Here is a 25,670-nt window from a genome sequence, read left to right as displayed (position 1 = left end):
CCTTTGCACCAGCAGCTGTGTGCCACACCAGGAGCATGAGATGCTCCAGGTTTTGCTGGGGGTGTTTTCAGAGGCTCAAGAGATGTGAAGAGAGCATGTGAACCAGGCTTCAAGCCCAGGTTACAAGGCCAACAAAGAGCACATCTGCAATCCATGCACTGAAATACAATGCTCGTTAAAGGCAAGGCCATGGGCAGCACCCAGGCAGCTTCGTGGGGTTTACTGTGTTCTCATAGGTGACTTGGAAATGATCTCGCCTATTCTATCTCAATGGTTAATTTGTTTCTCCAGGGGAGCACTTGGATTTTCTTCAGCTGCACTGAACTCCTGCTGGGTGTCGTTTGGAGGGAAAAGGGCTTAATGGGGAGTAGGGATGGCTGCCAGCATTGGCTGGATCGGGCTGCCCCGTGTGGGGTTTTATGAACTTCATATTGTATGGCCTTGATCGAGTACTGAGAGCCTGAATGTCCATGGGGCTTCCCAGGTGTAGTTCCTCTTGCAGAGCAGGACCCAGCAAGAGCTGGATTGCTTGTTTGAGGATGTGCTGGGCGTGCTTTGCCCTCGAGCGACTCTTGCTTTGCTTTTTGCTGTGTGAAGCTCTTTCATCATCTGGTGCTGGACTGAAATGCCACTCACTGGCAATGATCTGACTGCAGTGTGCATCCCTCCCAGTGGGCACGGGATGATTTGCTGCCTCGGGGTGTCTGGGCTCACTGCTCTCCCTGTTGCTCATTGAAATTCTTGTATTTGTGTTGAAGGAGGAGCTGTAAGCTGACAGCTGTGCCTGCTCTGTGGCCATGCGGTAACCCAGGAACCCAGGTAATGGTGCGACAGTGGAAACAGAATGTTGATTTACTGTGGTTTTCTTTGTACCCAGATTGCATTTGCTTATGCACAGCACTTCTCTGTCTCCTGGTAATGTATTTCATGAAATTACAGTTGGGTCAGAATGGACCTTAAAGCCCACCCAGCCCCAACTCATGCCAGAGGCTGGTTGCCCCTTATTGGCTCAGGCTGCCCAGAGGAAATGATCATTTCCAGGGAGGAATATTTGAACTGTGAACCCCCATTTTCCTTAATGATTTCATCACAATTGGTTTTTCTGCTCGCTGAGTTACAGCAGTAATTCACATCACTGTTAAGCTGCTACCAGATTTTTCCCTGAGGTTACTCAAACATGACCTGAAACATGAAATTAGTCACAATTGCCTTAGTAACAAAGGCTCTGTCATGTTTTAATCTTGTCTCTCTCTATTAGCTTGTCTAGAACCAACTTTATGAAACTACTTCTGTGGTGGGGACAGGATATTTATATGCATTTGGGGAAAAGTTAGAGCTTTCTAAAGGAAAAGCTTTTAATGTTAAAAAACTTTAACAGAGAAATGGGGAGAAATACTTTGATACATTTCTTTTGTTCCCGAGTTCAAAGAGGAACACACACTGCCATGGGGGCCAGATTAAAGACTTGAGGTTATTAATTTCTCTGTGCATGTCGCTCTCTCCTGCTCTGCACCTCCTTCTGGCAGCAGGTGAAACAACCCACTTCAGCAGCACTGAGCTCCACAGGCTGGCACTCAGTGCCTCAGCAGAGGAGACTCAAGCTGAGGAGTGGTTACCCAGCTGGCTGCATATGAGGCCTTTTCAGCTGCTGCAATGAGAGGATGTTCTCAGTTCTGAGAGCTCCTGGTGAGCACTGCAGAACCACTTAGTGCTATGGCAGTGATACAGACACCAAACCTCTCTTCTCTGTACACTCCTTCTCCCTCCAGCTCCTTTCAATAAGGAAACTGGAATTATTTCAAGCATTTCAATCTCTTTATTTCCAATTGCGTTGCTCATCTGTGATACAAAAGTCCAGTTTCCACAAGTAGTTACTTAAAATAAAAAACCTGAATGATTTATACATAAGCAATGACACATTTATAATGTGCAGTACAAGATGTGCAGTGTGGGGATGAGATTCAGCGCAGATCATGCCAAGATGTAAACAAGCATGAAAGACAGAGGCTAGCTGATGGTTACAGTTTGGTGAGGCAGTACCTGCAGCTGTCTCAAAGCACAGAAGAATGACAATTCTTAGCAGCTGTGCATTTCTCATCCTCAGTCCCTTGTTTCAGCCTTGGTCCTTTCCCATATTCATAGAACAGTTCTGAATTCATCAAATATGAAGCTAGGCACGTGTGCTTCAACAACCTAAAGAAAAGGAACTGGTCAGGTTCATTGTTCATTTATGTGTTCTGCTCTCCCATTAACACAGCATACTTCATCTACCACCGAGCACCCAACCCCAGTGACCTGAACAAGGAAGGAGCATGGCGCCACGCACAGAACGTAAAGCAAGCCCAGGGCTGGGGGAAGTTGTTGGGCCCGGAGGTACAGTGTAAGAGTGGAGGAATGCTGACACTCACTCTGCTGTTTCTCCAGCCAGCACCAGGCTGAGGTGTACCCAGTGCCTGTGCCAGCTCCCAGCAGCTGGCAGATGGATACTGGGTGGGGTATGAGGGTAACACTGGAAAGCCTCTCTTTGAGCCCAAAGTACATTTAGGAATCAGCAAGTTTTCTTAACTAAGGTACAGACTAGATCAGATAGGGTTGACTTCTTATTTACATATGAGATTACAACTATTTCATCTTCAAATGCTGCTAAGTTGCACTTAATCCTAACAGAAAATCTCTCTACAAGCACAGACTTTCCTTGCGTGTGAAATAGAGAAGCTGCCCAGGAAGCCCTGCTTCTTTAGAAGGCAGGCAAGGGAAGGAAATGAAGGGCCAGAGACTCAGACTTTCTGAACAGCTCTCAGCCCTTAGAATATTGCTAAGCTTGTTATTATTTCATTCTGCAACATCTCACAACTTCAGTTTTATCTCTCCCTTTCCTGAAAGCCCCCCAGCAACAGACCTGAAGATTAAACAGAAACAAGTTATTCCTCCAGTCCATTCAAAATAGAAATCCTTCCTGTATTTTTCACCCTCTCTGACTTTTCTAGAAAAATACATTTACCATAAAGACACAAGGACTAATATGAAGATAGTTCACCAAGTACATAAGTAACAAAGTTGTACAGAGCTCTAGGTTACACAGACTCAAAAAAATCCATTCTGCCCCATTCCTGTTAGGTAACAGATTTCTCACCTCTATTTTAGCTGAGTGTTCTTTTATAGAACATCTAAAAAGGGTAAAGACTGCTCCTTGGACATTCCTACCACGCCCATCGTTTTGGATATTCATTTACAGATGATGCCACGTTCTAGAGTAGGCATGAGTATGGTATGCAGCTGCAGCATAGACCAAACTTAGTTTCCCTGAACAAGGCTACATTTAGAATGTGTACAAGTCTCTTTCCAGCAGATTAGAATAGCTGATCAGAGCTTTTTTTTTCCCATCCAAAAATATAACTATAGGAATGAAGGGAGAGAAAAATAATTAGCACTGAATAGCAGTTGAATAGTCTGAAAAGAATCCAAGCAGATTCAAGCTGCTGTAGAAACTGCTGTACCATTGGCTGTCACAGGGATATTCCCCAGCATCCTGAAGTCCCTTTCAGCTGCTGCCTTCAGATGCAGACACACTGCAGTTCAGCAGGGACAGCACAGCCAGCGCTGTATGACAGAACAGTGAATTTGTCCTTACCTTTCGCGGTAGTTTTGTGTAGCGAACGTAATCCTCCAGGAACATGAGGGCAGCCACCACATCAGCAGGCATCTCTGGCATCTTCTGGCTAGTGTTAAACAAACATGAAGACCGCCATCTTACCAACTGGTCAGTTACCTGCATAACACTCTACAAAAATGCCAAGCTTCAAATAATACTTCTTCCATGGTGTACTGTGTGATTTCATTACAAGAAGAGACACACTTCAGTCTTACACTCAAGTCAAACAATATTATTATTTCAAGTGTACTTTACTAAAAAAAAAAAAACAACAAGAAAAACAAAAAAAACAAACACACTCTGAAAAAGCTATAGGAACCCTTAATGGAAGGGAAACATAAGAAAAAGTGAAACGTGGATACCTGGTGCACTGTTCCATCGTTGAACGAATGAACTGACCGATCAGAGTCAGAAACTGCTCTGTGTACCTGGAGTGGAACTGTTTCAACAAGGTGAGGAGCCCCAGAACTAAGGGAAGCCAGTCGATCTGATCAGCTGGCCGCCTGCACACCACTCCTGCACAGAAAAAAACCAACCCAAATCCGCATGTTTATAGAACAACCTATTGCTGGTGGCAGAGGCAAACATATGTTATATATTTTCATGAGATTTTCTTCTGTGCCACCTGTTCTACTTGTCCACGCAAAAATCAAAAGCCAACATAGCAACTGTGTTTCTCTCACAGTAAATGGCTTAGTGACATTCATTAAGGCATAGGATAGAATGGCAAAGTCAGCAGTTTGGATGTTGTTTCCTACACCACTTTGTTTTGCTTCAGTAAGTCCTGGTTTCAGCTAGGATAGAATTACAGAATTGCTCAGGTTGGAAAAGACCTTCAAGATCATCAAGCCTGACTGCAACCTGACCATACTACCCTAACCCGAACAACGCTCTGCTAAATCATGTCCCTGAGCACCACATCCAGGGATGGTGACTCAACCACCTCTCTGGGGAGCCTATCCCAGTGCTTAACAACCTTTTCTGCAATGAAGTTTTTCCTGATATCCAACCTAAACCTCCCCTGGCACAATGTGAGGCCATTTCCCCTTGTCCTGCCACTGTCACCACTGAGAAGAGACCAACCCCGCTCTCGCTGTAAGCACCTTTCAGACAGAGTCAATTTTCCTCCTCGTAGCTGCCATGGTGCTGTTGTGCATTTAGGATGAGAATAATATTAATAGCTCCAACGTTTCTTCACTGCAGAGCAGTGCTTACACTGAGCCAAGAAGGTCTCAGCTTCTCATGCTGCCCTGCAGCAAGGAGCTGGGAGGTACAAGGGGCTGAAAGGGGACAGAGCCAGAGCAGTGACCCACATGGGCCAAAGGGACATCCCACACCATATGACACCATGCTGAACAAATAAGCTAGGGGTGAGCTAGCAAGTGATTTCACACAGGCTTTCATTAGATTTAGACAAACAGTAAGCAACTTATACAATACCTAAATTTTTGCTGTACTGAAGTTTTGGAAACTGTGAAATCAGAAACAGGAAGTTGACAGTGGGAAAATATGGCAGACGTTTTGTTGTGATGTAGATCTGAGGAGAGAGGAAAAAAAAAAGAAGGGCATAAGTTTTCCATAACATGTTCCCCTTCAATTAATAACGTGTGAAACAGAAAAAAGCAAGTTACATCATAGAATCACAGAATCATAGAATCACAAGGTTGGAAACAACCTGAAGATCATCCAGTCCAACCACCCTCCCATTCCCAATACCACAAGCACTAAACCATCTCTCGTAGCTCCTCATCCAGATGCCTCTTGAACACTGCCAGGGATGGGGACTCCACCACCTCCCTGGGCAGCCATTCCAGTGCCTGACCACCCTTTGAGAGAAAAAGTTTCTCCTAATATCCAACCTAAACCTCCTCTGGTACAACTTCTGGCCGTTTCCTCGGGTCCTACTATTTGCCTGGGAGAAGAGGCCAGACCCTTTTGCACCACAACCTCCCTTCAGGAAGTTGTAGAGTGCAATGAGGTCTCCCCTGAGCTCCTCTTCTCCAGACTGAACAATCCCAGCTCCCTCAGCTGCTCCTCATAAGGTTTGTGCTCCAGACCCCTCACCAATTTTGTTGCCCTTCTCTGGACACGCTCCAGGGCCTCAACATCTTTCCTGTAGTGAGGAGCCCAAAACTGAACACAGCACTCGAGGTGCGGCCTCACCAGTGCTGAATAGAGGGGGATGATCACCTCCCTGCTCCTGCTGGCCACATCATTTCTAATGCAGGCCAGGATGCCGTTGGCCCTCTTGGCCACCTGGGCACACTGTCGGCTCATGTTCAGCCGAGCATCAACCAACACCCCCAGGTCCTTCTCTTCTTCACACTCATCCAGCCACTTATCACCAAGCCTGTAACGCTGCATGGGGTTGTTGTGGCCAAAGTGCAGAACCCAACACTTGGCCTTGTTGAACCTCATCCCATTCACCCCAGCCCAGCGATCCAGCCTGTCTAAATCCCTCTGAAGGGCCTCCCTACCCTCAGGTAGATCGACACCGCCTCCCAGCTTGGTGTCACCTGCAAACTACTATATCAAGCACTCAAACGTCAGCCTGACCTTATTTAATGGATTGTGAATGCCAGCTGCTTCCAGATAAGCTGTGATTTCATACAGAAGAGTGTTGTCTTCTTTAGGATAAGGCAGTGATGGATTCTGATAGTGTGCTTCTATATCGGCCAGTATGGCTCTGAAAGAGAAGGAAATTGATTGCATTAAATCTTTATTTGAACTAACCAGAAATAAACTTCACACGATGGCACATCTCATTAATATAGAACCCTTCATGCACACAAAATCTGTAAATGGTTACAAGTAAGAGTAAACCACTTTTTTTTTTTTTTTTTTTAAATCTTTCTATAAATACATTTTTGTTTAAAAATTAACACCACTTTCATCATTCCAATTTATCATGCAAAAATGACCTCAAGTCTAGGTAAAACCAAGCACAATTGAAACCTGCTGTCCACTAACATGCTCATACGATTTCTAGCTGAGTTGCTTACATTAACTGAGTTAGTTACAGCAGCTGTACGTTGTGCAGGACATGCTTGAGGGACCTGGACAGGCTTTGGAGGCAAGATGCACAAACCTCATGAAGTTCAACACAGCCACATGCAAGTCCTGCACTTGGGTTGGGGCAATTCTAAGCACAAATACAGACTGGGTGAAGAACAGACTGAGAGCAGCCCTATCGAGAAGGATTTAGGGGTGTTGTCACTGAGAAACTCAACGTAAGCCAGCAATGTCTGCTTGCAGCCCAAGAGGCCAATTGTATTCTGAGCTGCATCAAAAGCATGGCCATCAGAGCAAGAGAGGTGACTGCCCCTCTGCTCTGCTCTTGTGAGCACCATTTGTAGCACTGCATCCAGCTCTGGATGGACACAGACCTGCTGGAAGCAGCCCAGAGGAAGGCCAAGAGGATGATCAGAGCTGGAGCACCTCTCCTGTCTATGAGAAGAGGCTGAGGGAGATAAGATCTCTCTAGAGCCTTTTCTTGTCCAATCCTACAGCAGCTTTCTAGTACCTTAAGAGGTACAGAGCATCAGGTTAAAAAAAAGGTAGATTTAGATTAGAAATTAGGAAGAAGTTCTTTACATAGGGGGTGGTGAGGTACTGAAACAGCCTGCCCAGAGAAGTTGTTTATGTCCCAACCCTGGAGGTATTCATAGCCAGGTTAGATGGGGATCCGTGCAGCTTGGTCTGGTGGAAGGTGTTGCTGCCTGGGGCAGAGTGGGTTGGAATTTGATGACCCTTGGGGGTTTCTTCCAGCCCAACTCAAACTTCTATTCTTAAAAAAAAAAAAAGTTTTTTGGGGGTTCAAATTCAAATCCACCAAATCCAGTCAGACTCCATGTTTTGCCACCATATAGATTTCAAGAGCTGTTTAACTGACAACAGTCTGAATAACTACACTGCAGTAAAACATGCAGCCCTTCAATACATTTTAGTTCTTACTTATTGAGGTTTTCCAACGCAGCAGCCAAATGCTTGGAGTCAAACCTGCAGGAGTAATTTAATTCATTGGTAATCTGCCGTCTTAAGATCTGCATCTGACCAACCTGTTTGTGCAAACAAGAAACAAATAAGTGGTGTGTCATAATGAATGCAGTGGGGAAGAAGAAATTAAAATAAAGGAAATCTTAAGGAGTAAGAAAATACAATTTACAGTAAAATACATTACATGAAGTCCTCATTACACCTCATTCTTGTTTCCCTCGTCTTTTCTCATCAATAGCACAAATATTCACAGCACTTTGAAAAAGCATCGTAACAAAGGCAAGATTAACAAACATGTTAGTGAGAGAGCTTGTTTAAACCCTCAGCATGTTCGACTGCCTTCTGTGTGAACACGGCATGTTCAAGACACACTACTGCTCACAACTTCAGCCTTAGCACATTCACTCTACACTGTAGGGAGTTTATGGGATTTAAGCTGTGTATATAATGGGAGCTCAGCAGCTCTCATGAATCCAGTCCTGCTTCATCTGTAAAGTTACAGACTTCTACCAACATAAAAACAACACTGTAAAATAAGCAGTCTAAGGTACGTAACCAAAAGCTTAAGAGTGGATCCTATGCATCAATAAATAGTGTCAGCCTACCTTCATTATGGAGTCCAAATATGCTGTCCAGATCTTCTGAGTTTTTGCAATTGCTGCAGAGTAAACCTTGTTTGAATTTGCTAACAAAAAAAAAAAAAAAAAAAAGAAAAAAAAATGGAAAAGAAATAAATGAAAGTTTACAGAGACACCAGCTTTCTTCCATTTTAACCAGACAGCACTTACCTATAATTCCTTTGAGAGGACTGACAGCATTCATAAGTGCTTTTAATGTATCCTGGACTGTTCGGTCTCGTAATACATTTTTCTGAAACATACTGAGGAAATTCTAAATAAAAGAAAAGACAGGTAAAATCTCACACATGTGCTATGCTTGATGGTGCAATCACATTTTCAACATCAGTCTTTCGCTGCTAGAGGAGATGCAAGAACTTCCACAGATGAAGAGTTCTGGAATCCTGTAATCAGACCACTTGCTTTTCTGAATTACACTCATCAGTGTTAGGACAATTACACATTCACCTCCTCAATACACATACCTGCTGCAGACAATCAGTTCAACTGTCAAGTAGAAACTCTTCATCAATGCTTTATTTACATACTTAAAATCTTTAACCAGGTTAGGACTAGATTTTTCAAAGGAAGACTTGCTTATGCTCGTGGGCACTATGGGCCACTGCACAGAACTGACACTGTATTTCTATCATAGTGGACTCAAACAATCCGATTTTCTCATTGATATCTAGATAGAAAAATAAAGCCTGTCCTTAAAACGCCAACTTTTGAGCATACAGAGGCCAAAACTGATGCTTGAGGGGCATTATGTAACACATAACCTCTACTAACTCCATTTACTCTAGAGCAACAAGTCTATCTGCAACTGATATTCTACCTTTGGGTTGGAAATCACTAAAGTCAAGTTGACTTTCAGAAGTCAATAGAACGTATATTTCACCAGCAAAGTTACCAAGCAGTAAAAGCAACGTGATCTTGAGAAACTGAAGTTCAAGGATTACCTGCAGCTCCTTCACAATCATAAAACACAGCAGCCTGTCTAAACCGTTGAGACCAAAGGTCCCCAAGGTATCCTGTATCTCTGAGAAGAGACGGCTGCTGGTTACTTCCTGATGAGTTTTGACATCGTACCAGGTGTTCATTTGGTCAATATAGCACGTGGTTCTAAGGAAGAGGTGAAGAAATAACATATTTCAGAACAAGCTGCAGTTAGTTTTTGTGATGATCTGAGTAATGCGTTATCTTATTCAGGCAGGCACTCAGAGCTCTCTCTCTGCCAGGGTTCCTACACTGTTTTGCTCCTTTTACTAAAATCACAACTTTTCTACTCTATTATTTAAATGCACAAGGCAGATCAGGTAAATTTTAGATAAATATGATGATACTTCAGTCAAAAACCATTCGTTGTATATTTCCTTTGAATACAGTGGAATTGGACCAATTCAATGCAAACAGCTTTAATACAGCTTGTGATGCACAGTACTTACTTCGGGTCTGTGATCCTCAGGATTTCTCTACAAAGACGACCAATAAATGTTACAGATTCATCTACAGGTGTGAATTTTGGTATAGGAATATGAGTAGACTGGTATATGCTTTGCCAGTCCTGAATCTGAAAAATAAGTTTTAGTGCATTTTACAGTGTTACCATTGCACATTTTTACTTCACTCTCAAAACTGTTTTAACTTCAAGTAGTACAACACAGAACAACGCTGTAGGTCACACACAGCAGAACTCTATGAAGAGAAGAAGGAGTCTTATGACAAAGGGTAAGCAAGTTGTAGGTGTGAAGGCTGAGAAAACTACTTCCACTCCTAGCAAAAATTTAATCTGCTTTTTTTTTTTTTTTTTTTTTTTAAATGGTAAACTGTCCACTGTTTTGGTAGTGAAGTGAAAATCTCTTCACTCCTCTAGATGTGAAATGTCATAAGACCTGGCAACTACTGCATCTACCTGAGCCTGTGTGCAGATGGCTAAATATAGATATAAAGAACACCACTGCAATTCTGTAGTTATTTTCTGTTTCCTTTCAGGAAGAGAGGACGGATATCTTTTGTCAGTGAGTGATATCAAAGATATCAAAGCACTCTTTTTGGGGCACTTTACTCTTCTGTATAAGAGTAAAGGATGCTGAAATCATTCAGAAAAAGCCAGGGGCAGCTGTTTTTTCATGACAGGTAACATATTTACAGACAACTGAAAGGACTGTGCATGATGGACTGACTACAAGTGTTCTATCACTCAAAGTTCAATGTAAGAGCATTTATTGTTTTGTTCTTGACTACCACCTTTGTTCTTAGGAAGTTGTTGCACTCCTGTTCCACATTGTAGTTAATAATACGAGACACTTCCTCTTGCCAAATTTTTAAGCCATATATATTGACATAATCCTGGATGTATTCAAACGATCGATGGAATCCATCCATTGTTGCTGCCATTTCTTTCAGTTTAGGCATCAATTCACTCGGCTAGGAAGGGAAGAAGATGATAAAAGTAAAATGGTGAACAAGTAGAATACAAAGAAAATCTACAAGACTTCTAAATGCCTTTTTGAACCACAATCTCTCCATGTTTCACTATGCTCCAGCCAGAACTAAAAAAGCACTGGGAGATGTGTCACACGTCGTCTGACATTTCAAATCGTTCTTCTTAGAAACAGGAGGAAAAATATTTTATAACTTTCCTTGCAGGACACTATTGATTGATTGATCTAGGATAGAGATTTAACAATCTGGGCAGGAACAAAACAAGGAGCCATAATCCTTATTTTACTTTTTTCTTTTTGTATTCTTTACCTGGCACGTTGCCATGAATTACCACAAGGACAGAACTGTGAACTCACAATTCATAGGACCCTCAGAGCAGAACAAAAATAGGTCTTTGAATTCTGTGTACTCCTACTGGTCTATCACTAACTTTAACATCAAATGAGGCATTAAGAAGTTCAGAAATTCACCTTTTTGCATGAAGGAATTCTATACAGAAAATTATTTCCTAGAAGGAAAAATTATTTTCCCAGCCAGGAAAGCTGGGATACAGGCAAAATCAAATCAAATCAAGCTGTTACACACCTTGGCTCTAGGATTGAAGATGAGTCCCCTGTGAAGAGCCAGAGCCACCCGTTTTACTAGCTCCTTCCTTATTCCATCCTCTAGTAACTGTTTTGGGTCCACCTAAGTAGAAGAAACATTTTTTTCTGAAAATCAGAAAGGTATCAAAAATATGAAGGGATATTTGGTTTACCAAGAAATACATTAAATATTATTTGTAATAGGGAAGCAGTGCTCACAGACACACTTCCTCACCAGCTCCAGAGCTGGTCCAGAGGATAAATACTTCAGGTGTAATAAACAGTTCCTTTAAGTTGAATAACAAATGTTTGTTGTTCCCATATTCAAGGTTTGTTAACGACCCATTAAGAATGCTGCACAATTATAAAAACCAGAATGTATTAAGCACTGTGTATTGCTTCAAGAATGGTTGCTTTTGGAGTCCTGAAAGATATAGGAAGAGCAGTCGTTGCCAATGGAAGAAGCAGCTCTTCAGAAAAGCCTACAGTCATTTTTCCAATAGGAAAATAAAAAATCAAGTAAGGTTGAAGAACTTATTTACAAGGAGAACTGTAGCTTCTTAATGATCTTAAATAACACAGCTCTAATCTGGATGCCATGTCAAATACCTGCTTGAAAATCTGTATGCAAGCCCATTTTTATTCCAGTTTCTGTTTCTTTATATCTTCTAAGTCTTGCCTAATACGCAGAAGTCTGTTTGTGCTACAGCGCTAACAGTCACCAAGTGATTTTTTCTTACTGAAATAACAGAACATTACCTTGATGATTCCAACTAACGTAGTTTTCATCATAAGGATGCCTTCAGTGAAAATTGAAATTGCGTGGGTTAGCTTGGCAACCTTTAGAAAAAGAGGATACAAGGTACTGAAGTGTTTTAACAGATTTAGACAATGACTCCAGAAAGATACACACATTTTCCAGTTGTAGCTTCCCGCTGTAGATTAACGTGACTTGCACTGACATACTTCCAACTGTTCATCTTGTTCTAGTCTTATAGTACAGTAATAATTTTTCTTTTAATTAGACTGATATAGCTATGTAACCAGTAGGAGAGAACAGGTGCTACTCAGAAGCTTTACAAAGATTATGGGAGATGTGACTTGCTGTATTATTGCATGTGTATAAACATCAAGTGTCTCCGAGCAGCTTATGGACACAGTTTGAAGCAGAGGTAAATCCTGTTGCCAGTAATGAATCCATTTCAATATTTCCACTGACAAAATACTGCAGCACACTCAGTTTTAAATTATTAGGTAGGCATCTTTATGCTCAGAGCTCAGAAAAGCCAGTCTTTTGCCTTTAAGACATTTGCAACGTAATATAGAGGCAATGCAGTTCCACAGAAGCCACAAGTGAGAAGCTTCCTTAAAATTAAAAGAATATTATGGAATACTGCCTCCTCCATCCCTGCTCTCCCTTCCCCCAGTAAGCTTTCACTGAGTTTATTGTGCAAGTCTAAGTGCTTGGATCTGAATATCAGCTTAATTAGAGACCACAATCTGTTTAACTAACAAGTGAGTATTTTGAGAAAAACTGCTGGAAAAAGATGGCATTCTAACTGACACTTGGAGAACTAAAGGATATATTATTTGGGAGAATTACAGACCTATTCAGATTTTCCTGCTCCTCATAATCTTCTATCAAAGATGCTTACGTTTACTCACCCTCCCAGACCAGTAACAGTGCAGAAGACATCACACAGCCACAGCCAGCACTGAACAACAGCAACTTCTTCATCTGATCAAACCCTCAGTCTCTATTCATATTTGAAAAATCTTAGCCCTGTGCTTTATTCAGTCTAACCTTCTCCCTCTCCTGGAGCACACATTCCAAATTGTGAAAGCTCCATTTCAGACTTGTGCTGTTGGTCTGTTCAGTGCTCCCTGCCCCCAGGCCCAAAACCTTGATCCTTGTTTACAAACAGATTTAACTTTCCTCTCTTTTTCCACAAGATCAAAAATTAGACTTTTACAAACAGAAGGGAAGTTACTCATTTGTCTTCAGGAAAATTATGGTATTCACATTTAATAACACACATCCATTTTAATTCTTACTCCGCCGACACGCCCAATTCCACTTTTAATAGCATAACCCTATGGGAGCAGTATCTATTCAAACTTAGGCTGAAGTCAGCTACCCACGGGGTCGATTTGTAGGAGTTCCCTATTGTAACTGCACCTCGTATCGTGGCCCCAGCTGAGCATAATCTCGTAGCTTGTCCTTATCAAGGCGAGTCGGCACTTCAATGATGTCGTGGGTCTGAAGCTTTATTATTTTGAGAAGGGAAGTAAACATGCTCTCTGGAATTATCTGTAGAACCTTCACAAAAAAAAGAGAGATGAGACAAACAGTCATTATAAATAATCAGAAATTGTGGAAAAATGATTACAGAATGAGACAACGTCTGTCCAAACGCCTACCTTTCTTACATAGGAAACCAGCTCACCAGAATAATACTGTGATACACTGAGAAGATCAGGACTGTTTGCTTGATTGATACGGAGAAGCGGCAGGTCAAGAGCAGAGGCAAGCTAGAAACAAAATGAACATTTTAACTTCACATCTGCTTTCCTAGTAAGAATTAAATGACTCAACTCTTTTGCCTGGGCTCTTCAGCTACAACTCTAAGTACTACATTCTTCCTAAGCAGCAGTGTTTTATTACAATGTCACAAAGTTCAGTATTATGCCACATTCCTCACTTTGTCAGTTGCAGAAGCTATTTTTTCCTGTGACTTTACTCTCCTCTCTCCCCTTCCCATGCTATTTCCCACTCTTAACTCCACAAACAATATTTTTATTTAATGCCAGATCTTCATTATGACAGAAAAATGGCATAACCAATCTATCTTCAGCCTCCTCTGATACACATGCAGAAAATTCAATCTTTGGAAGTGATGTCTGCAGCAAGTAGCTGTAATGTATTGAGGCTGGATGATGAGGCTATTTTGTCTAGCAGCAGCAATGTTACTGGCTCTATAGAATAATGTAAATATCTTGGTTTCATCTCCAGTAAAACTGAACTTGAGTTAATTCAGTAATTTTACTCTAACAAAGCTAGATACAGAAAATAGTGGTAAAAGTGATTTAAACTATTTGTGACTTTATAGACTTAAGGCCTATTTAACAAACACTCTGATTGACTCACAGTGTTAAAATGCCTTCACATGCCCTCATACTTACCTTTAGAAAAGTAGCTCTGAGTTTAGTTACCATAGACGGACTGACTCTTATGCTTTCCTGCATTATAGATGTAAAGCTGAGTAGGAAATAAAGAAAACAAATCAGCTCCTTCCCCTGAAACTATTTTCAACTCATTTGCCCATTAGCAACAGTGTAATCCAGAAATGGCATAGGAGATCTGGGAAACTTCACTAAAAAAAAGATTTTGGTCAGAAGAGCTACTGGCTAGAAAAAAAAAAATGTAAGGTGGGGGAGGTGGAGGTAAAGCCAATGACATCGGGGATGGAAAATGAAGTAGCAGCTTAGCAAAAGTGCACTATGGACAAGAAGTTCTGTACGTTTTTTCTTTCCCTGTCTGTTTCTGGTTGAAAAGGGGAAACCTAGTCAGACTAAATGCTATGTTGCATAGTATTGTAATGCTATTATTATTGTAATAGCATTGTAATGCTATAAACTATGCGCAAGAACTTCTTTACAGTGAGGGTGACGGAGCACTGGAACAGGCTGCCCAGGGAGGTGGTGGAGTCTCCTTCTCTGGAGATGTTCAAGACCTGCCTGGATGCCTACCTGTGCGACCTGCTGTAGGGAACCTGCTTTGGCAGGGGGGTTGGACTCGATGATCTCAGGAGGTCCCTTCCAACCCCTACAGTTCTGTGATTCTGTGATTCTGTAAAGGGTGCAGATAGAAACTTAACACGACTGTTATAGTTAGGCCAGGGTAGAAGCTTCACCTGCAGCTCAGAACATGGATAAGAGTTAACAGCCATGCCTGTCAAGTTGATAAGAGTTAAATATATTCAACAACGCACATATTTTTTAAACTGGAGAGTTTAGCACAGAATAGTATCAGTTGGATGGGACCTATGAAGATCACCGAGTCTCACTGTGCCATAATGGTGAAAACATTCACACACGTTACTCCTTTAAAGTTCCACCACTGATGACTTGGAAGCAATGGCTCCTGCTGGGATACCTGTCAATGAGTTGCCAAGCGTAAGAAAGATCGCCCACTATCTGCATGGTGATCAAGACCTCTTCTTTAATGTTGATAGTTCGGATCATCTGATGTAGAAATTTGCGGGTGTCAGCCAGAAACTGGCAAACTTGTAGATTAGTTTCCAGCTGGTGAAACTCTTGGACCTGTATTTACAAATAAAACAGCAACAAAAATTCCCTTTTCGGTCCATTCACCTTTACAGGCAGCCACAGAAACAAATGATTAACCTGACATCTCTTCAGATAGTGATACTGCACTACACTGGCCTACTTTAGAGGGTGTTCAATAAGATATTTTGTGAAGTTAGTGCAGCAAATGTACTGGGATTCTGTTATAACCCAGAAAGAGAAACACGACGCCGTAACAAAATATGGTATTTTGATTTTGCCTTCAAAATTACCCTCTCTAGGTTCAGGTGAATTTCAGAATTTCTCATAAACTAATAAGCAATGTTGACAAATAACATTTGGGACTGAATTCATTTCTCCATTTCATCCAGATATCCCCACTAGTACTCAGCTGCAGGTGGCACAATTTTTCATGCTGTATCCCTTATTTTACAATCATAAGGGAAGTTCTGTATGTACAAAACTGCAAAGATACACACACTTAACCTATTGTTAAAATGAAAATCTGCTTTGTGAATCATTGTTTGTATGTCTTTGCCATACCTCCTCCAGTGCCTGTATTAGCTGCACAGTTTTCCTGCCTGCTGCAGTGGAATCATCATAGTTAAGAGACATTATTTGCTTGGAGATTTCTCTGAACCAAGCCTGAAGATTTTCTATGCAAGAACAAGAAAAAAAAATTAATCAAATCTTTCCATGGGTGGTAAAGAAGTAATGATGCAGGAAACTTGCTGGACAGTACCAAAAAAACTCCCAAACAATCCATCAAGATACCCCAATAAAACAAAACCAAGAAACTCTAATTGCTATACATAAGGGAGATTATTTATAAAGTCTTCATCTCACTTTTTTACATTACTAGCCTTTCAATGCATAGACTTTTAAAGGAGCAAGTGCTCAGGTGAATATTACAAAACAATTATAGAAACAAACTGGCATTACAAACATCTGTACAAAGAAGCCCTTTAAATCATGAATTCACATTTTACAAATGGCTTTATAAAGGCAATTGTCTTGTCAGTTGCAATTTGTATGTTCTGGCTACAAGCAGCCCTTACACTGATGCTTTATGCAGTTTTTGTGATCAGACTAGACAGCAATCTAACATTTTTACATCACCAGAATCAAAAAAAGAGATATTTAAAAAACACAGAGCAAGAAATTCAGAAAAACAGATCCATGCTTTTGAAGAGTTGGAGAAGCTCAGAAATTTGGTAGAGAAGTAAAAGTAGGTTTGAAAAAAAGAATATTGATACAATAGAAATCCAGGTTACAGCTAGGAAAAGAATGTGAGGAAACCTTGAAGCATCCCCATGTTTAATGGATATGATTTTTCCACTCCTTTTTACGTAGAATACAATAACATGAACTCTATTACACGTGGAAAAGTGAAATGGTACTTCATAACCTTACCTGCCACCTCTAAACAAACTGATACAAACTGGACTGAAAAATACAGCCATGTAAATATTAGGAACCTAAGCGAGGCTTACGTATGGCGTATACACAGTAAACCTAAAAAGCAACACAGCATGTAAGAGACCTCAGTGGAATCTAAGGGATGTCAAATATTTCTGTATTATCAATATCAACCTCATCTATTTTCTTTCAGTATCAACTTAGAAATAAAAAGCATTTTTTTTTCCCCCTCTCCCATCAGTTCAGTTTCCAGTCATTACCATTTTTCTCTACTCTTGTGAGAGGCTTGACTCCTGAAAAGACATCAGCAAGCTCAGTCATCCTTTCAGATCCCTCTTTTTTGTAATTCTCCCATTTTGTCTGTTTTTCTGACAACATTTGCTTGAACATCTATTGAAAACAAAGCATTTGCTTTATGAAACTGGCAAGATGACACACTAAAGAAAACAAAATAAGATAGTGAGGTCAGATGGAACTGACTTACAGGGAGTGCTGCATAACTTCAGGACCTTACCAGAATATTAAATACAAAATTAAAAGCACTGAGAAGTACAGCCAGTGAGATGAACGTAGTGTGATAGAAATAAATTGCATATGCACACACACAGATATTGTTGGCATTCAGCCAGTTATAGAACACCCTGCACCTTTTTTTTTTTAACATTTACAGATATTACAAGACTCTGACCTAACGTAGACTTATACCTCACATAGTCGACAGCCTACAGAGAGGCACTCTGTTCAAAACAGCACGTAATTAAAGCTCAGCACACGCTTTGGTATTTAACCTGTTCAAAGAATTAGCACTGCTTACTGTCCAGATGTTCGTGCAAAGTTCTCGGTAAATACAAAGATGCTGGGAAAGAACGAAAACTGCCAATTACTGAGGAGACTGAAGAAGTCATCAGCCATTTGCAGCTCTCTACAGAAAGCCCACAATTAAATGAAAAGAATCCATTCCTTCTAATTCTTCTGTGTAATAAATGTACAACTCTGCTCGACTCTTCACTTCTGTTGAGCTGTTAAAAGGAAAGCAGTGAAGAAGGCAGTAGCACATTACCTCTTTCAGAATGAATTCAAACTGAGCTGTATCCAGAAGAAGCTGGAATAGGACCTTGGGATTGTACCTTGAGTCTGTTAGAATCTGATCCTTTATCTGGCGGAGACGTTTGTTATTTGGATCACAAGCTAAAAAAGGAAGGACAGCAGAGTAAAGAATTTGGCCAAACTTTTCAGTTTTTGTAAATAAATTTGTATTTAATTGTTTGAAAGCAAAACCATTTTGGTCTCATAGGCTTGTCCCCACTCATCCTGCATTTACATGGTTTTCATCAGCTTTGTACAGCCCTGATTTGAACAGTAATGGTTTCTGGGGTGCTTCAGCTTCATTAACTCTTCTGCAGGCTTCTGCAAACCAAGTGTGAATTTAGCACTCCTTATTCAGAAGCCCATAGATCAGCATTTCTTAAGACTGTTATAGAAAATGCACGGAGATACAACACCTCTCACATCATAATATATGCACATTTACTTCAGTTAATGATTTTGGGAGCACAACAGCAAAATAACAGCTCAACACAGCACTAAAAACAGCAGGTGACATTTTGCTGACTGCACACAGCAAACTTCTCTCAGGATGTAAGATGAAGCACCGGAATAGCAGGGCAGACAACTCTGAAATAACAGTCTGGCACGAGGTCTTACCTGTGTCTGCAGTGTGAAGCATCAACCAACGGATTGCTACATTGCAGTCTCGCAGGCAATTCAGCAGTTTGGGGATATTGTCCAGCACCAGCTCTTCCCTCAGACAGCCCTCTTTGAGAAACTGCTGCACCTGAGTGTGCACTCGCTCAGTGACTGCAGCATACCTGTTTGCCTTAGAACATAAAGTGTTTCCATCAATGTAATCCTGGTCTCTAAGGGAATGCACTATGTACATCAAGGCTGGGGCTTCTAATAACTTAATGGGGATGAGACCAGAAAAGTGTTCTCATTCCTAATACAAGCTTAGGAAGCATCATCTAAAACTATCTTGGTAATGTGGCACATTACCAACAGAAACACAGATTCTAAAACAGTTACTAAAGAAAAACCAAACACTATTGTTAGCTTAAGATATGCTAATACTGAACAACACCTTGATGAGCACCAGCAACTATTCTGTTAAGTCACAACCTTGAAACTCTCAGGGGAAACAATCACAAAAGGAGGTGAAACAAGCAATGCTAGGAGGACCAGAGCTTGAGACTCTGAAGCATTCTTTACTTTGTTATATATAAAAAGTTACTCAAAGTATTCTATTGGAATAAAATTCAAACAACTCTACACATGAGAAAAAAAACCCACAGATATTTGAAATGATTACACAGACTGAAATCTTGCTAAAAATACTGAAACCTGGTTTATGTACCTGCTCTTTTACATTTGCAATATCCAGTGTGTAGTTGAGGGCAGTTTTAGCAGCTTTGTATGGCTCCCATGCTTCTGCTAGATTTACAGTGATTCCCATATAAATGCTAATAACCTAAGCATAAAACAAGAAGTGTTAGAAAGTGATGTGTTATAGGCACGAACAGCAGCAGGCCTTTTGATAGCCATGTTCTTTGCTGCAAAGTAAGAAGAAACGACATGAAGCAGAGTTTATTGGAGGCTTAGTCAGTTCAGAAAGCAATATGATGGTTCCTTCTATCATTATGTATAATCCCTGTAAGAATTCTTCAGAAAAGGACCTAAGCAAACTGGCGGACATACTGAACATGAATCAGACATGCAGCCTTATGAAAATAAAGACTAATTGTACACTAGACTACGCCATTCAGATTGTGGCCAGTGGATTGAGGGAAGTGACCATTCCTCTCTTGTCAGCCCCATGAGGTTCCATTTAGAGTAATGTGTCTGTATTTGAGCCCCTCAGTACATGATAGGCATGGACAAACTAGAATGAATTCAGTGGAAGGCCACTAGGATGGGACTCACTATGGAAGGAGAGGCTGAGGGAGCTGGGTTTATTTGAGTTGCACCTCTTAAACCTTCTTTCCTCTGACTGCAAGCTTCCACTGCTTAAATGGAAGTTATGTGTAAGACAGAGCCAGATTCTGATCAGAGATACAAAGGAAAAAGAGGCAACCATCACAAGCTAAAAGAGAAATTCCAGTTGAACAAAATGAAGAAATTCCTCACAAGGAGAGTGATTAGGCACAGCCACAGGTGCTTGCAGACGCTGCAGAACCTTCTATTTAGATACATTCAAAATGCTACTGAACAAGTCCAGGAATAACCTGATTTAAACCTGAAGTTAGCCCTGCTCTGAGAAGAAGGCTGGACTAGAAGATGCCCTCATGCACTTTCCAGTCTACATTTTTCTACGAAGCACTCTACCACAATGGCATCAGATACAGCTGGTTTAAGCATTTACAACAATTAATGTTATATTTAAAGAGCAGCTTATCCTTGCTTATCCAGAAGGACTGACTCAGAGTGCCTCATTCAAAGTAAGATTGCTTCAGAAAAGAATTGGAACAGATGCACAGAGAACACTCGTTTGGTGTTTTGTTCTTTCTTTTTTCAGAAAGCATACTGTACAAATTAAGTACACTGCTTCTATAACATTAAACCCAGAGAAAAAAATTTAAAACAAAATTAAATTTTACCCAATTATCAGGGAAGTATTTATCCACTATCTCTCTCATTTTTGCTTGTTGTGTGTGAAGAATAGAAGCATCAAAATACAGTATCACGTAGAGCATAGCAGCCTGAGTAGCCAGAGCAGTGCTGCGGTGTTCTGGTAATGGATATGCAGAAACCTGGGAATGGAGACCAAAAGAAAACAGCACATAATATAATGCAACAAAAACCACTTGCAGCGGTTTAAAAAGTACTGCCTATCTATCAATACACATACAACATATTGCATACTACAAGATAAGGGGGATATGCAGGTAAGCTGGATGTGCTTATACATGCAGTGTATTTACCAGACATATTTTACAGAATATAGAATTTGACTGTGGAGATGTCTGCTAACTTTTACAGGTTACAATAATAAGCCAATATTTGGCATTCAGTTTTAGATCCCTCTTATCTCACAGAAACTTACCTGATTATAGATGTCGTCTGACCGCAAGCGGCCAACAACCATGCTGATGAACGTTTCACTTATGGGTACCCTGCTGAAGTAACTCTCAGGGTAGTTTGGAGGTCTTTTAGCTCCAGGTTGGCTTGAGTATCCAGTGCTCCGAAGCAACTTACAGATATCATCTAAATTGGAGTCAGCAGAGGATCGGGCAGCACTGTTTTACAAAAGGAACAAACGAAAACTGAGCTGTGTGACCCCATAGTTTCCCCCTTTCACTTCCCTTGTAGCTGCCAATCTTAATCTTACAACTTAATCTGAAAGTCTGCCAGTGGACTTCAAATCTCTTGCTCTAGTTTTGCAGTGAGACCCAATAACAATAGCTCATGCTATGAGCTCTGCTGATAACCAGTGAGCTCTGCAGAATTATCAGTCTAGCTGAATGATCAAACAAGTGCAAACGCTTCCATTTATCTTAATGCAATAACTCAGTGAACTGAATAAACCATATTACATTCTTTCTGCTGTGAGTACTTCTGAACACCAAACTAAGTTACCTGTATCTGTAATAGGAAACCAACATTCTTTCTCTGACTTCTCCTTCAATTTTCTGGTCAATGACCAGCAGCATGACTCCATACAGATAGAGAGCTTCACACTGATTGGGAAAAGCAGAATGAAGAACATACGATTTGAAGGATCATTAAAAGACAAACAAGTGCTGACAAACTAACAGAATGTCAACTATTCAGTCAATACAACGTGAGAAACAGCAGACTGTGGACTTTTGGTTGTTGACCTCCTCAAAGCAAGCCACAGCATTACAGTATTCTTGGAGAATTTTAATCTTTCTCTAGTTTTGCATTTATCAGTTCATTTTCTACTTTTACAACATTTTTGAATACTTACTAAAAGTTGTTTTCCATCTTCATTAAGGAGCACAGTTTCTAATGTTTGCTGGATGTAAATTCCTTCATTGAGGTCATCTAAATATCTAGGAACCATGACAAAGAGTTGGTAATAGACTACTTTAGTCTCAAAATACATCTCCTCAGAACTCAATTGACCAAATTCCTCTGAAAGTCAACAGAGACAACAGAACACCTTGCAGCAGCACAAGCAGCAGCAAAGGACAAAATGAGAGTCGGGATGGAACTCTTAGTTAGAGCCAACCAGTTGGCAAAACACTCCCCTCATTTCTAGATGCTCTAAGTGAACTGGACTCCATAACTTACAGCTCACACCCTCTTAATAATCATATGGGATTCTCAAGCTGGGTAACAGCTTGAGAACCATGTACTGAGAAGGAAAAGCTCCTCCCCAAGTGCAAAATATAGCAGAAATATATTTTCAAGTAATCACAAAAATACCCCCTAGAAACATGTTAAATTTATGTCAACTGCAATTTAAAAGGTGGAGCTAGAAACAGAGACAGAGTATTTCTGCTTAGTAAAGGGCTTTCCAGTAAAATTACATGTTACCATAAGACAATGCTCCCATACAAAACCAATAACAACAGCAAATCTTAGATTTAAGGTTCTCTGGATTTTTTTCTTGTTACATGAACTTTTCCTATTGCATTTGCAGGCAGGCATAGCAAATTTAAGGCAACCCCACTGAAGAACTGAGTTTAGGAAAATAATGACAATGAAATCTAAAAAAACAAAAACAAACAAACAAAAAAAAACAACAAACCCACCAGGATCTGGCATATTGCTTTGCAAGACCACAAGAATCTAGTCTTTAAGAAACTCTGCATGCATTCATGATACTGTACCTGTTTAAATCTACGATGTATTTATGTACACTCTGAAAAGCTAGATAAAATCTTGTCAAAATTTCAATGTTGTTTTCACGAAATTCTTCATCTAAATCCAGTAGCTCTGGTTTTGCTTCCAGTTTGCCTTCACATGCTTCAGGCCCCTACAAAAAAAGACAATTACATTTAGAGACAACGTTTGACTGTGTCCATAACGCTCTTCACTAGGACACAAAATGCACGACTACCTGAATGACAGTTACAAGAAAACTAACCTTTCCTATTAAAACAAGAATTTGCAGTTTTCCAAACTACTTCATGATTGAAAATGTATTCCATGAGGAATTTTACACTTTTTTTTTTATTTTTTTAAATCAAGTTAGATATGATTTCTTCTATGCAGGCAGTGGAAAAAGACGATTAACACTTTGGGTAAAACTGATGTATCTGAAGCCATAGTGCAATCACTTTGAAAAGCAGCAGTGCTGCTTTGCTTCTTTAACATTCAAAAATCTTCTGGTTTCCACAACAGTTGTATTTCTTACCAATCATACCTATCTGCTTTCCAGTTTCCAAGTAATTTGTGTAAATAAAAATAATTAAGAAAAAAAATCTAACAAACACATCTAAAAATCTGTGAAATCATTTGTGCTTCAAGTTTCCAGCATCTGAGGCTCCCAGCCAGTGCCGAAAGTTTACAGCTCCTATGAGTTCTCCTCCTCCCCAATACTGCTGTACTACTAATATGAATTTCAAGTGTACAAACCAGCTGAAGTCAAACTACACTGCATCTGCAGCTCCTTCTAAATCATACCGGAGAATGATAGAGGGATTAAGTTTTTTGCAAGATGTAAGGAAAACAAGGACTTTGCATGCTCACTACTCTTCATTTGTTGATTCAGCACACATGACAGTTTCAGTGAGCGAACAATCACAGTACTGTCCAACAGGAAAGCACGAAGCAGCTTTCACAGCTGCAGAGAACAAGCTACAGATAACCAAAGGAACATGGGCATACTGCCCACAGTACTGTTCCAGAAACCCAACCCACTGCACAGGCTCAGAACCTGGTAGTGAAAGCAACATTTGAAGTTACTGCAGGAATAACACCCGAGAAGAAAACCCACAACTCAAGTCTTATATGACCAGTGTTTGCCAAAACTCACAGGCCAGATGACTCATCATACATTCTGAAAGACTGTTCTTCTACATACAAACATAAAATTCCCTTCTAGTACTAAAACTCTATGCAGCATGGGTACTGGTTATTACTTCTATTTTGCCCAGGTGCCTGTGAACAGAGCACGCACCAGACTCTTTCTGCTCACTGAAATTGAGTAAGATGAGGCTAAGTATGATCAAAACTATACAAAATGCAGGACGGTCCAAAACTGTTTTTGTGTTTGTATGCAAGCATATCCCAGTTACTATCTCAGTTTGGTAAATTTTTGGTAAGCATAAAGCAAACAGCAAGTCACAGAAGCAGTAAGGTTAGATAAGACCACAAAGGTTATCTACTTCAACCATCAACCCATCACCACTGCGCCCACTAAACCACATCTCTAGGTTCCACATCTACCCTGTTCTTCAAAACCTCGAGGGACAGCAATCCCGCTACTGCCCTGTACCTGATCATTCTTTCTGGGATAAATTCTTTCCTAGCATTCAACTCAAACCTTCATTGGTGCAACATCAGCCTATCAAAAACCACTCAGTCTATCACTGTTACCTGGGAGGATGACTCCCACCTCACCACAATTTCCTTTCAGGCACCTTTAGAGAACAATAAGGTCTCTCCTGATCCTCCTCTTCTATGATTGAAGAAACTCAGTTCCCCCCACTGCTCTCTACTAGATTTGTGCTCCAGACCCTTCATAGCTTCACTGCCCTTCTCTGGACGCAGTCCAGGACCTCAATGTCCTTCCTGTAGGGACTGAGCACAGTACTCGAGGTGAGGCCACACCAGTGCTGAGTAAAGAGGAACTGTAGCAATAACAAGTCACTGCAGTCAATTCTGAAGCACGTTAGTAATAAACACAATAGTCAGGAATTGGTTTGGTAAGCCTTATGTTCAGGACAACAATGCTTTACAGAGAAGTCTAACAACAGAAGAAAGGGGTTTACCTTAAAGTAACTGAAATCAAAGATGATATCTCCATACTTCTGTTGATCAGCCTTGTCCTTCAGCCTGAAAACCCCAGGGATAAATTCGGAAAGTCTTAAGAGCTCTGCAATGATAGCATTTCCACAGGAGACAATCCGAAGAATTGCCTGACCACAGAGGTTATTTTCAGCAAGAAAATCCACCATCGTGGAGCTGGATGTGAACACGCAGCAAAAGTCCTGCTGCCTGTTTTTGACCACCCACTTTTAGGTCATTTGACGAAGAAATCCTAATGAGAAAACGGGCTGCTCCATCAACAGCACCTGCAGAAACAGAACCAGGCACATTCAGCTCCCGAGGGACACTGCCTAGGGGGCGTGTGAAGGGTCAGCGATGGGATTAAATGTTCTCAGCAGTCTTTTCCAACCTGAATGACTCTACAATACTTCTGACACTACGCAGATTTTTAAGCGCACACCTACATCTTTCACAGAGCCACAGCACTGTAGGTTCTGGAAAGGACTTCCAGAGAACATCGAGTCCGGTCCCTGTAAAGCAGGCCAATAAACTGCAAATGCAGCATTTAAAGCGCTTGGTAAAACCAAAAAGCACCGCGTTGCTCCCCAGCACGCACACGGTGCTCGACGCGCTCCCCCGCGCCGGCCGCCGCTGCGAACGCAGCGCGGGGCGCTCCGAGCCGCAGCCCCACAC

The 25,670-nt window shown here is 40.9% G+C and overlaps 1 protein-coding gene across 1 annotated transcript; it reads right to left on the bottom strand.

The window, feature by feature from the left end:
- Positions 1-2,136: 2,136 nt before the first annotated feature.
- Positions 2,137-25,165, bottom strand: WASHC5 (WASH complex subunit 5; the record flags this gene model as incomplete). The annotated part of the gene is made up of 28 exons (XM_079533487.1): positions 2,137-2,193; positions 3,632-3,719; positions 4,015-4,168; positions 5,093-5,189; positions 6,209-6,338; positions 7,607-7,710; positions 8,254-8,333; positions 8,437-8,539; positions 9,228-9,390; positions 9,714-9,838; positions 10,516-10,695; positions 11,299-11,400; positions 12,057-12,137; positions 13,477-13,617; positions 13,719-13,829; positions 14,481-14,556; positions 15,454-15,620; positions 16,149-16,261; positions 17,285-17,414; positions 18,085-18,212; positions 18,729-18,900; positions 19,435-19,548; positions 20,675-20,827; positions 21,121-21,313; positions 21,654-21,754; positions 22,006-22,090; positions 22,874-23,019; positions 24,980-25,165. The coding sequence occupies 28 exons, from the start codon at positions 25,163-25,165 to the stop codon at positions 2,137-2,139; spliced, it is 3,480 nt and encodes a 1,159-aa protein (XP_079389613.1).
- Between the last annotated feature and the right edge of the window lie 505 nt (positions 25,166-25,670).

This window comes from Tetrao urogallus (assembly GCF_951394365.1).
Source record: "Tetrao urogallus genome assembly, chromosome: 3".
Classification (NCBI taxonomy): Eukaryota; Metazoa; Chordata; class Aves; order Galliformes; family Phasianidae; genus Tetrao; species Tetrao urogallus.
Note: the sequence above shows the minus strand (reverse complement) of the source record. Positions and strands in the feature narration are given on the sequence as shown.